General features: G+C 57.9%; 5 protein-coding genes across 5 annotated transcripts; 4 read left to right on the top strand and 1 right to left on the bottom strand.

The window, feature by feature from the left end:
* The first annotated feature begins 157 nt into the window (after window positions 1–157).
* C8Q71DRAFT_183177 (uncharacterized protein) lies at window positions 158–3,589 on the top strand. The gene is made up of 4 exons (XM_047916823.1): window positions 158–383; window positions 437–600; window positions 1,271–2,814; window positions 2,866–3,589. The coding sequence occupies exons 1-4, from the start codon at window positions 274–276 to the stop codon at window positions 3,418–3,420; spliced, it is 2,373 nt and encodes a 790-aa protein (XP_047776181.1). The 5' UTR covers window positions 158–273; the 3' UTR covers window positions 3,421–3,589.
* A 1,000-nt stretch (window positions 3,590–4,589) lies between these two features.
* On the top strand, window positions 4,590–5,769 carry C8Q71DRAFT_183142 (uncharacterized protein). Its single transcript, XM_047916822.1, has 4 exons — window positions 4,590–4,945; window positions 4,999–5,080; window positions 5,132–5,526; window positions 5,617–5,769. The coding sequence occupies exons 1-3, from the start codon at window positions 4,705–4,707 to the stop codon at window positions 5,475–5,477; spliced, it is 669 nt and encodes a 222-aa protein (XP_047776180.1). The 5' UTR covers window positions 4,590–4,704; the 3' UTR covers window positions 5,478–5,526; window positions 5,617–5,769.
* A 201-nt stretch (window positions 5,770–5,970) lies between these two features.
* On the bottom strand, window positions 5,971–7,143 carry C8Q71DRAFT_712788 (uncharacterized protein; the record flags this gene model as incomplete). Its single annotated transcript, XM_047920876.1, has 4 exons — window positions 5,971–6,354; window positions 6,411–6,677; window positions 6,757–6,900; window positions 6,961–7,143. 4 exons carry the CDS (start codon window positions 7,141–7,143, stop codon window positions 5,971–5,973), a joined length of 978 nt encoding a protein of 325 aa, XP_047776179.1.
* Window positions 7,144–7,401: 258 nt separating this feature from the next.
* Window positions 7,402–8,972, top strand: C8Q71DRAFT_183078 (uncharacterized protein). The gene is made up of 5 exons (XM_047916820.1): window positions 7,402–7,733; window positions 7,797–8,062; window positions 8,115–8,183; window positions 8,243–8,708; window positions 8,766–8,972. Exons 1-4 carry the CDS (start codon window positions 7,541–7,543, stop codon window positions 8,699–8,701), a joined length of 987 nt encoding a protein of 328 aa, XP_047776178.1. The 5' UTR covers window positions 7,402–7,540; the 3' UTR covers window positions 8,702–8,708; window positions 8,766–8,972.
* A 1,160-nt stretch (window positions 8,973–10,132) lies between these two features.
* C8Q71DRAFT_183080 (phosphoglycerate mutase-like protein) lies at window positions 10,133–12,212 on the top strand. The gene is made up of 10 exons (XM_047916821.1): window positions 10,133–10,431; window positions 10,480–10,744; window positions 10,806–10,861; window positions 10,919–11,047; window positions 11,108–11,113; window positions 11,167–11,314; window positions 11,366–11,530; window positions 11,587–11,756; window positions 11,809–12,024; window positions 12,075–12,212. Exons 1-10 carry the CDS (start codon window positions 10,312–10,314, stop codon window positions 12,129–12,131), a joined length of 1,332 nt encoding a protein of 443 aa, XP_047776177.1. The 5' UTR covers window positions 10,133–10,311; the 3' UTR covers window positions 12,132–12,212.
* The last annotated feature ends 178 nt before the right edge of the window (window positions 12,213–12,390 follow it).

Here is a 12,390-nt window from a genome sequence, read left to right as displayed (position 1 = left end):
CTTGACACAAACGGCAGAGTGTCTTGACACCAAATAACAGCAAAAGAACGAGTTGTTGTCTGCGAACGTTTCCTCCAGTGCAGCGGTGACGCGACGCGACGCGGGCGCGTCGCGTCACGGGACTGCCCGATTTGGGAACAATGGAGGTTGGTGGTCCGTGCGTGGGAAGGGAGCGTCCATGGTTGGGAGAGGAGACTGGCCGTGACACGCCCTCAGTCGCGATCTGTCACCACCCATACCGCCGTGACGGACGCCATCCTGGTCGAGTACGCGATGCCCGTCCGCATCCTCTCCATCGCCAATGCCGACGACGAGCGCAAGCGCATCGTCTTCAAGGGCAAGTCCGCCCTCTTCTGGCCCCATCTACCCCCAGAGGTCGTGCGGTGAGTCCTCCGTGCTCGCTGCGCCACTCCACGCTCAACGCCAGTGTACGCAGCCTCATCGCCACATTCCATCTGCTCAATGTCGCGCCCGAGGCACAAGGCCCCGAGACATGGCAGCACCCACAGCTGTGGCCTTCTCGTTTTGTATGGTCACTGATCCGCGACACCTACGAGGTGGAAAAGCTCATGCGCGTATATCCGTCGTGGGGCGTAGCTCGTGAGTGTGCTCTTCATATCTCGTCGTTGCCACGCGGGCGTACGTCGCCCATACGTTCCCTCTTCTCCTTGCCTTTGTCGGTGTCCACCATCCTTCCTGTTCTCGACGTCGGCGCCGACGATGTCGTCTTTCACTCGCGTCCTCGACCGTGACCGCGTCGCGCCTGGCGGAGCTTGATAGCTCCGCTCGGTGCGATGTTCCCACTGCGGCCTTATCGCCTGGTTCTTTACGTCGCACTCGTCGCATTGACTCTGCTGTCCGTGAGACAAGTCGTCCACATAGCATCCCGCATGACATTGTGGCGCAACCTATGCTGGCCTAGTCCTTTGTCTCTGCCGCTCGGGCAGGACTTGTCGACCGTGCATTCAGCGCACCGCACTGGCGCTGATCACCGCGGGCGACGATTCATCTCCGCGCACGCTCTTGTTTCATTTCGTGAATCCGCGCCTTTCATTCCGCGTCATACACAAAGGCGCTCGGTGTGTTTCACGGCATGGCAATCCTTGCTGCTAGGAGACGGCGAATGGTGCCTTTCAATGTCTCTAGGCGTCCCCGTGTAGCTCTTCCGAATCGTTCAGCGACATGGCCGCTCTGTGCAGACGCCACAGACAATGTAGCGACGTATGCAATGGTGCCCAATTTGACGATGCTCATACAAATTCATGTTCAGTTGAATATCATCCCTTCTGGCGACAAGCATGCGTCATGATCGACCCGCAGGACTTGCTCATCCACCACGCTGTCATCCACCCAACGTCAAAAGGCGGCTCCGCCAACGCAAAGCCTATCAGGCTTTCCCCATTTCAACACTTCCGCAACATCTTCAATTGTTCTTGCATCGTCTGCCGCATCAACTACCCGTTCTCGCCAAATGGGCTCGCCGTCGCGAAGCGTGCGATTACCAATCCTTGGCTAGGGCAGCTCATGACATGCAAGGATCATCGAAAATCAACCTTCTGTGGCGTGTGCCTCCGCGAGGCACCCACTATGGAAGGCGAGACCGAATATACGCAGGGCCTGTCGGTCTGCGCTGTGGAGAACGAGGACGACCAGACGTGGCCTGGCGTCGAGACGACATGCCGTACGTGCCGGAAGCAGTGGATCTGGCTTGCGGCGAAGCACGACCCGTTGGATCGTGAGGCTGTTGGCGGCAGTGCGCAGCTCGCAACGGACGACTGGGAGGTGCGCCAGGCGATCGAGGCGTTCGTGGACCTTGGCGAGGGCATGATCAAGGACGTGCTGGAGCTCGCGAAGGAGAAACACTGGTATAAGGTGAACACGAAGCTGGCCGACATGCTCTCACAAGCGCTCGCAGCGTCGAGGTACGCCGGGCGCGCGGAGGGTGCGGATGGTTACGCAAGCGAAGACGAGCTGAGCGAGGAGGAGGAGGACGCGGAGCTGGTGAGCATCACGGAGGACGCGGCGGGCATCCGCGAGCTCGCGATGACGGACTTCGCGCGGAACCGCATCCTGGACGGTCACTGGGTGAACCCCACGGACGAGTTCAACATGCGCTGGGTGAGCATCTCGGCGAATACGCCTCGTGCCCGGCACCCGTGCCCCTGGAATCCGGGCTCAGTGTTCGACGGTGCGCTGGAAGAAGGGGAGGCGGGCGTGGACGCGGACGGCGGGGAGCTTGCGCACCCGCGGCCGAAGACGATTACGGCGCTGCGCCCGCCGACCTATAACATCTCGAGCATGGCGTATCAGGCGTACGTGAAGCAATTCCGGGACATCGTCTTCCCCGCGATGCAAAATGTCGTGCGGCGGCTCGCCGCGGAATGTGAAGCTGACGGGAAGGACGCGGTGGAGATTGCGCGGTCGATGTCGATGGACGACGTTGCGGCGGCGCTCAGGGAGGAAGCGGTATGGCGCACGGGTGTAGACTGGCTTGGTTGGCGCGCCAACCAACAAGAGCGCGAGCGCAGGCGACGGAGGGACAAGGACGACGATGCGGAGTCGACGTCGTCGCGGTCGAGCGGGAGCCATGTGACAAGCCCAGGGCTCTCGACGACGACGCTGCAGACGACACCGTCCCCCCCGCCTAGCAGCGTGAAGGACGACGAGGCGATGTCATCGTCACCCGTGTCAGCGCTCCCGCCTCCCCTGGAATCGAGCCCGATCCACGAGTCCCCCAAGCTTATGCACCCGATTCCGTATATTCCCTTGAAGGTGTCGCACCTCCCTGAGTATAGCCTTGGCACATTCCGATCGGTATGTCTGCTTGTCCATTGATGTAAGGGTCTGGCTGATGGCTCGTTATAGGCGTGGATGAGTGCTTGCGCCCCGCTGTACCAATGTTACTGCTCCATCTGCCAAAGACGCATCATGCAAATGAACGCGGCGAACAGTGCCGCCGCAGCCCAGGACCAGGCCCCAGCCAAGGATCTTGCACCGCCTACACCGATACCACAGGTCCAAGTGGAGATCGTGCGCGCAGAGGAAGAAGAGTCAGAAGACGACGACGATGACGAAGAGGAGGAGGATGGCGAGTCAGAGCTCGAGATGTCGGAATATGAGGTCGTCCTTGGCGGTGTAACCCCTCGCAAGCGTCCCTCGCAAGACCTCGACGTCGAGGCGTACTCAGACGCGAAGACGGATGCTGGCTTGAGAGGCGGCTCGCCGCCGAAGCGTGCACGGACAGACGGATCGTACTCACCATCGATGGTACCGATGTCACCCTCACCAGGTCGATTACGCAAGCGGCCGTCGGAAGAGCTCGAGGAGGACGAAGCATCGCAGGGCAACGGTGAGCACAAGAGGTCGCGGACGGGGTCGCACCCGCGGAGTATGAGTGCGAGTGCAGAGGTGGTCGCGTAGAGGCCCCTGCTGCGTTATCCGATCGCTCGTGCGCGCTGCGATGAAAGGTTGCGAGGCGGACCTTGACTGCAAGCACCCTGCCGCGTGGGTCCCGCACGGTGTCCTGGGTTGTTCGGGCTCGCAGGCTAGCTGGAGGTGGTACCGTGTTGTTCCCCGGCGTGTTCGGCTGGGCATCGAGCCGCTCCGTCGTCATCGATCAGGACGCTTCGCGTGCGTCGACGTATCGTGGAGGGTGTCGCGCGTGGTCGCCTGGGTCGTTGTTACTTCGGGCGAGTCTCACTTCGTTCTTCTCCTGAACCTATATTTGTTTCCGCTTCGCTTCATTGTACAGTAGTTGTATGCATCCCATATCGTCTTTGTCGCTGCATCTCCTCCCCCCTACCCCTACCCCTACCCTTCCCCAGTCCCCTCTCGCATCGCAGCAACACTCATCTTCTCTGATCTGTACGTACGTTTGTGTGGAGGTCGCTTGTGTCGTCATCAGGTCTTGGCGTCGTTGTCGCGTGTGCTGCGTTGATGTTCAGGAGGAACTCCCCGAAATTGTAGTATAGAACGCAAAGGACTGTTGTACCAGTAGCTAGCTACACGCATTGAATAATATTATTCGCTGATGCACGTTGCGTGAGCTGCTCTTGCTGAGAAACTACTTTGGTGGAACTATGAATCTCTCCACCACGGTGGGCTGCATGCACATACGAGTAATTTGCGATCGGTCCTCGGAGCCCAGAGGCAATCATGACAGCGGACTGTCCGGTCCCGTGTTAGGGAACAGTAGCAAGTGGAATCAGTGTTGTACTGCAGTCTGACAATTTCAAAGTAACAGATGAATCGACGAAAGCAGGGTCTTATGTCAGTAGCACGCTGTGTCTGTCATGTATACGCGTATACGACCGTCTGTACTGGGCACAGCTGGCATCGCGCGCTGTTGATATGGATATGTCGCATCTGCGTGAGTGAGCGACCTACAGCAATACGCAACGCGCCGTCCGAATGTCTGCGACGGCAGCTTTGTAGTAAACACACGCGCTGAAATGTTGTCTCGCAGTGCGGTGGTGGGGTGCGACTGTAAGAACCGGATGGGTACGAGACAACTGAAATGTTGGTGCCAGTGGTTGGACATGAGAAGCAGATGATCGCTGAAAAAGGCAAGTCTTGCTGTGTTTGCCGAGAACAGTCCAAGGAGAGTGCTTCTGCGGAGACGTCCTGCTTATACTTACTCCAACGCCGGTCTCCTCTCACCGTCTCCTCTCCTTCATCTCCCCGCAAGCCCGAACCGGCGCAGCCATGTTCTCGACCCTTCCGTCGTCGCTGTTGCTCGCTGTCTCCGCCGCGCTCTCCTTTGTTCAAGTGGGCGCCCAGTCGACATCTGGGTCTACAACCGTCCAGGTCACGATCTCTGGGTCCTCAAGCTTTGGCACGACCGTGCCGCCTTCTAGTAGCGCGAGCGCGAACGGGAGCGGCTCGCTGAGCGGGTCCGCGACCAGCACAGCGTCCTTGCCGAGTTTCAGCGGGTACTCAGCCTGCGGTGAGTTGCGGACGTGCTGAGGGTGTTATTGTTCTCATGGTCTTCACTGGAAGTCGACAATTGCATCGACTCCGCCGTCGCATTCACGGGCTGCTCGAGCGTCGCTGACGTCGACTGCTTCTGCGGGGGCACCAAGTGCGTCCTCCGCTACTCTTCGCATCCGTTCCCGATTGACGAGCTTGGCAGCTCTACCGCGTTCGCCCAGAACCTGACATCCTGCATGGCGAATTACTGCCCAAGCAGCATCGGCTCCGCAGAGTCGCTCGCGAACCAGTTCTGCGCAGTCGCTTCGCCCAGCACGTCCATCAGCTTCGCGACCACGTCCCTCCCATCGACGACCAGCGCCTCCGCTACCAACACGTCGAGCTCTGCGTCCCGCTCTGCGTCTCGCTCTGCCACCTCTAGCTCGACATCCGCCTCCGCCACTACCAGCACGAGCGCGGGGATGCGGCTAGGCGCAGATAGCAAGGTGGTTGTCACCATGGCAGCTGGGCTGGTCATGGCGGCGCTGGGCGTGCTCAGCGCATTATGAGACTGCATATCGGACAGATTCTGGGGCTTGGACATGGACAGTAACATTTGTACGCTCGTGTACGATGGCACTCATCGCCGCTCAGCATTCTGACTCAGGCTTCTTGTGGAATCGGTTCTGGATATACGACCATGCGTAGTACATATAGCTTTATTTAATGGAACGTCCCTTCGGTCGAGACACACGTCGCTGCAGAAGAGCGGATACCCCTGTAATACTATACCTGCGGATCGGGACTGTAGGGTCGCAGATCACAGTGACATGCCTGAAGATGCAGCAGAGAGTAAGCATTTGTTAACGTTACAAGGACTACGGAGTCGTACCGTACAACGCCAGATCCAACGCCACCGGCTAAAACTAAAATGAGAGTTCGAACGGGGGACTCGGAGATACTATAGAAAGCAAAGACAACCGCAACAGCACTGGGAGCAGAAAAGATAGCAGCACAAACCGTCGAAGCCGCCTCTCTCACCTCACCTGGGAGAGAAGGCGACTAATACTCAACCGCGTCGTCCTCGTCCGCCGGGGGCGGCGGCGCCGGCTTCTCCCTCCTCTCGCCCTCTTTCGCGGCCTCGTCGTCCACCTCCATCTTCGCGTCCTCCGCGTCCTCCTTGACAGGACTTGCCCCGTCCTGCGCTGCGGACCCCGCCGACGCTCCCTTCAACGCTTCTGTCTCGGGCTTGGACTCCTCCGCCGGCTTCTCTGGGCTGGACGGGGCAGCGGTAGCGTCAGACAGTTCAACGTCTTCTTGCGGCTTGGACCCCTTGCTCCGCGAGGCTTCTTCCACGACGCGTTCTCGGAGGCGGGCGATCTCAGTGATGCCTGCTGAGCGTTCCGCAGCGAAGGCGGACCACTCTGCTTCGGCGGCGGCTTTCACCTGCGTCCTAGTCAGTCTGGTACTATCGCACGAGGTCTGATTGAGGACGAACGCACCTCTTCTTTTCTCTGCTTGAGGAACGCCTCTTGCGCAGGAGTGAGGATGACTGGGAGGTAGTACAGTGGTGGAGGATGTGAGCGGGGCGGGCCCGCCAGTGCGGGCGCTTTGGACGCCCGGGCGGTGGCTGCTGCTAGGTTCGTGTTGTCGGGATCTTGCGGGGGCTCGGGGAGAGAGGGCGGGTCGGTTAATGGGATGTCGGGGATGTTGTCGGAGGTCAGCAGGAAGTTGGCGAGGAGCGGCAGACGTGTCCGGCGTAGTTTGTACTAGAGTGAGGGTCAGCATGTACGGAGGACCAGAGCCACAGAAGGCGGGCAGCCGTATGTGGAGGTGGAGAGGACGTACAATGGAGTCCTTGAGCTGCAACTCCTCCTCCTTGCGGTTCGAGGCGGTCTTGTCCTTCTTCGCCTCCTCCGCGCGCCGTACGCTGTCCGTCTCTTTGCGCAACTTGTCTTGCAGCCGCTGTTCGATCTCTTGCCGCTTTTTTGCCTGCCAGCACCGCGCGCATCAGCCATACCGACAGACTAGAAGAAAAGCAGGGTATCGCACCGCATCGCTTTGGCCCCGCTGCCGGTCCTCGTTCTTCGCCTTCGTAAGCGTACCTAGAGCGAGCGCGAACATCGACTTGCCGCGTTTGCGTTGACCTGCTTCCGTCGCCATGTCAATACGCGGCCGCTTCCGCCCTGTCTTCGTCGACTCCTCTCCGCCCTGCGTGTTCGCGCTGTCGACCATCTGCGTGTCCGCGTCCGGCGCTGGGGATGGTGAGCTGAGCAGATACGATCCGTGTCAGTGTTTGTGAGGGAACGCTGTGCGGTGTGGGGTGCATACGTTTCTGTCGCCATCATGCCTTTGTTTTTGTTTGAGCAAGCCGGGTCTGTTGAGGGAGGGGAGGTCGCACCGTTGGCGGATCGTGATGGAGGGACGCAAGATGTACGGTCACAATAAGCGTACACTAGTCATTGTTGTGATCGCGTTACAACTCATGAATGGGCCAATAGTAATGTTTCTATGCCTTTGTAAGGTACATTACAATACAGTAACACGACCATACACAGCCGTAGCCGCCCGCTGTACACCGTGACTGCGACCACCACCGCGACATTCAACCACTGACGAGGTCTGATTCACCATGGCTTCAAAGCCATCCAGCCGTCAGAAAGTGGTTAAGCCATCCTCTACTCCTGCGCGCAAGCAGCAGAAGCCAGCGCCAGCGAAGAAACAACCCCTCTCCAACGAAGATCGCTTGAAGCGACTATTCACATCTCTGTGCGCGCAGATAGACGGCGGGTATTTCGTGAATGCAATCAAGACATGCGACAAGAGTGCGTGCCGGTGCCATGCTAGACTATGTATATCTGTGTCGCTGACTGCGGGTACGCACACAGTACTACGCGTCGATCCGCGAGACCAAGACGCGCTGCAGACGAAACTCTTCCTGCTCCTACAGACGGAGCGATATGTTGCAGCCCTTTCGTTGATTAGCGGTGTCAATGAGAATGGCGGACAGAGTCAAGATGACGCGTTCGCGTTCGAGAAAGCATACACACTGCACCGTTTGCATCGGGAGGATGAGGTTACGGACGTGTTGAAGTCACTCAAGGAGAAAGGTGTCGAGGAGAACCGAGGAGTTTCCCACATGGAGGCACAGCTCGTGCGTGCTTCTTGGCCACAGTGACTCACACCTCTAAACACTGTCTCTTCAGGCGTATCGAGAAGGCGAGTACCAGACAGCCTACGACCTCTACAACACTCTTCTCGACACCGCTGAGCCAGTGCGTATTATACGTTGATGTCCACACGGACGAACCTCACGCGTTCTTCACAACATCAGCACTCCGACGAGCAAGCCGATATTCTGACCAACCTCTCCGCCGCCCAGGCGCACCTCGACTTCCTCACTTCTGACTATCTTACCTCCCTCTCCGCGCTCCCCCAGTCTATCACGGACTCCCTCGAGTCTGCGCCTCCTCCTGCAGTGCTCGCGCCTTCGATCCCGACTGCGGCGGCACAAAGCAGGGACGCCCCACAGCCCCAAGCCCCGCAGAAGAAGCCTCGGACACGCAGGATACCGAAAGGCGTCGTGCCCGGGGTAACCCCGCTGCCCGACCCAGAGAGATGGCTGAAGAAGAGTGAGCGATCGAGCTTCCTGCAAGCGCATGCTAGGCGGAGAGGAAGAGGTGGCGGGGGAGCGACGCAGGGTGTGGTGGAGACCCCTGGTGCTACCGCCGGCGGAGGCGGTGGAGGTGGAGGTGGAGGCGCGAGTAAAGGAAAGAAGAAGGGAAAGAAGTAGAGCTGAGGCACGTATGTCCGATTTGGTGTCGTGATACCCACTCACGCGTAGTGTGTTGCGACAGGAGCATGCTGAATGTATATCATTATAGTCAGGAAGCCCTCCTAACTTGACAGCGCCGTCTCATTACTGTGCCATAACGAAGGCTCCGCATGCAGGAACGTGGATGTACGTCTTGTAGCTTGCTGGAGCTGGCCCCATCTCTGTGTATCTTGTCCACCGGCGATCAAAGCAGTCCCGCAATTACCGTGTGCTACGTAGCACAAAGTTGCACTCTAGCAACAAACCTCAGCCCTGCGGTAGCAATTGATCCATCGTTTCTTTCGATCCATGGCTCGCGGGAGCAAGGTCGCTGTGCGGGATTTTACGACGATCATTGCGTCCCTTCGAGATCAGTAGGCGGATCAGACTAGCTGAGTGCTCTGCCTAGTAGCTTCTCAGATCATTTCCGTCGTCGCTCACAAGGCGTACTGACCTTGGGCCTTATGCCATGCAGGAGCCACGAGCCACCAGAACCTACTAGCCTCATTCCGCAAGTGCGGCGTCGGACCAAGTGGTGTCTGGAATTAATCTATGTCGATCGAAGCCCCGTACACTGCACGCTGGGGGAGTATTGGAGGTGAGCACGAGGGCTAGGTACAGTACGTTCAGTCTGTCAGTTGACATGCCTCGCGACCTCCAGCTGCAGGCATGGCACCATTCTGTACCTTATACTGGAAGTCGCTTTCATACGTTCGGAAGCCGCGAAGGTGGGCAGGAAACTACGTGCTATATGCATTGCACATACTCAGCACGTGCACTTTCTGACTCTCACATTATTCAGGGCCGTAGTTGTATCCGCAAACTTCATCTAAGTCACATTATAAGTGTGTGTCCCACTCGACATGTTTAGCTGGACGTCCAAAGCTCAAAACAACAAACGTTCAACGGTTGAACCAACTTGTTCAAAGCCACGGGCGCTTGGCTCTGTACCCAAGCGTCATTACTCCGCGTGTTGGCCGCGCGATGTCGGGGATGAGAGAAGTACATTATGCGACATTTGTCCCGGTCAGGTCAGAGAGAAGCAGTTCGTAGCGGCTTATGATGACCATCCTGCGATTGCCTAGACCGTCATCACACAACCTTTTAGCTACAGGGTCGAAACCGGGCGCTCCCGGACGGCAAGCCACCGCTTCGCTAACGGTGGAAGGCAAGGTACCCGGCCCCATCTGGCCACCGTCGTCGCCGCGGATGGATCCCATTTCAGTCACCCCAGTGGTGCGTCCAATGGGTCGATTACACGCTTCATTCCAAGGCAGAATCTCGATCGCATAATTCTCCAATGCACCATGTTGTGGTGGCGACCTTGCGGGGACCACCTGGAACGTGTCTGCCTGCTGCGGCGGGGGCCCATCCAGGGCGTGGACAAAGCACCTTCGGTGTGAAAGTTCCATTCGTGTTTCATCGAAGTCAGCGCCGACGCGCGTAACACGCCGGCTTTTGCATTGTCCAGTTCGCCACTGCCGCCACTGCCGGGTAGGTATAAGAGCTTGGCTGCAGCGGCGACGAACCTCAGCACTCCCTGTGCCCTTGACTCAGTTGCCTACCCGGATACCTGACCAGTCCTCGCAATGTCTCACCCCGAAGTCCTTGGTGTCGTTGTTCTCGCCCGCAATGGCGACCGTACGGAAGCGTACCAGGATCCCATCACGTACCAGCCGGGCCCGACGCTGAGCACGCCGCTTGGCGAGGTATGTTATCTAGTGTGTCCTTGTGGCACTTGCTGACGCCTGTTGTAGGTTCAATCACATCAGCTGGGCGTGTACCTGCGTAACCTTTACCTCAACGCGGAGAACCCTTCGCACATCCGGGGCATTAGGACCGACCTGATCGACCTCGCTCAGGTGCACGTCCGTGTCAAGGTAGGCGCAGAGGGCCCCTCGGTCTTCGACTCCGCGACGGCGCTTCTTCAAGGGCTGTTTCCGCCTACTCTTGCGAACAAGGAGTTCCTTGCGAACGAGACGGAGGTGATCGCTCCTCTCGGTGGTTACCAATATGTTCCAGGTCAGGACATCTACGCCGGTCTTATTTTGCCTGCTTTTTGGATAGCTGACTGTGTTTCTAGTTGAAACCGTGGAGCCTAGTAATGACCGCTCTCTAGAAAGCTGGACTGACTGCCCAGTATGTACTTTCAATACCAATTTCATAGGGTAATCCGCTGATGAAAATTTACCGTAGGCTTTTGAAGAGCACGTCAAAAAGGTGCATGGCTCCTCTGAGTTCAAGGAGATGGCAAAGGGCGCGTCTCGCTACTTCAGCGACGTCCGCGATTTCATCTTCGGCAGGCCGGCCACCATGGAGAATGCGGTCAGTAGTATCCACCTGTCACTTTAGTGACGCGTACTGATTCGTTGTCGCGCTCTGCAGTACAACGTGAGTTCGTGCATCGTGTGTGAGATGTCTGGCACTGACCTGGGTATTGTTAGATGTGGGACTACATCTCTACTGAGCTCGTCCACAACCGCACGTATGCCCACCGTCTGCCCCCGACCTTCGTTGAACAGGCCCGTGGTCTGGCTGACTTCCGCGAGAACCTGGTCTTCTCTGACGCCGACATGGCTGGCATTGGAAACAGTTAGTGTCCATTTCGCTTCTACGCGTCTACTCTCTCACACGTTCATACAGTTGCTGGCCGCGCCGCTCTGAGCAGCATTGTCGATGCCCTACAGCGCGTCGCCTTCAATGGCGACCCGCTGCAGTTCATGCTCATTCAGACCACTTACCAGCCGTTCCTCTCGATCTTCCATATGACCGACATCGTGAAATCGCACCCCGAGCTGGCCGCCATCCGTACGTTATCGAATGCTCTTTGGTCACTTAGTGCTAATCAATGCCACTACGATCAGCGGACTTCGCATCTGCCTTCGCCATTGAGTTGCGCCGTGCTCGTGCGCCTGATGTCCGAGACTTCCTCCGCTTCAAGTTCAAGAACGGCACGTCGGAGGACTTCGAGACTGTCCGCGTCTTCGGTCACGAGGAGGACATCCCTCTCACCGAGTTCATCTACCGTCTCGAGGTGCGTAGTTTCGATTTGAGACTAAAATGCAGCGGCGCTCATGTTGCTTCAGAACTCTTTGATCAGCAGCAACCGCGAGTGGGCTAGGGCATGCAGCACCGGCTCGACGTGGGCTACTCTGCCTGGCGTGAACGCCCAGAGCAGCCCTGTCCTCGATGTGTGCTGGGGTGTCATCATGGCGTTCATCATGATGCTCGGCTTCTGGTTGGTGTCGAAGGGCGTGAAGAACATGAGGCGTCGCGGTTACGTGCGCCTTCAAGGAGAGGAGGTAAGCTTCACATTTCGTAACAATGTAGTTATCTGAAGCCTTTTGGTCAGGAATTGCATGGCGCGCAAGTGAGCGAGAAGAGCCACATGATTCACAGGGGGGCTTGAATGGTAGTCGGGTGACTTCGCCGTCTTTCTGCTGTCTTCGCTCCAAGGACTCGAGCACATTTCACTTGTTATCAACGGCTCTATGTACGAGGCGCGGACCGTGTCCCGCTGCTCATTGACTACACATGATTCTCGCTATCCACGTTCAAACAATTTTCTCTGATGCATCTACTACCCCATCCATACAGCAATACATGTGATTCCTTATTCTTCATGAGTTGTGGGTGTAAGAGGATGTTTGTTTGCTCGCATTGACCGT

The sequence above is a fragment of the Rhodofomes roseus genome, assembly GCF_022264815.1.
Source record: "Rhodofomes roseus strain CIRM-BRFM 1785 chromosome Unknown C8Q71scaffold_18, whole genome shotgun sequence".
Taxonomy (NCBI): Eukaryota; Fungi; Basidiomycota; class Agaricomycetes; order Polyporales; family Fomitopsidaceae; genus Rhodofomes; species Rhodofomes roseus.
Note: the sequence above shows the minus strand (reverse complement) of the source record. Positions and strands in the feature narration are given on the sequence as shown.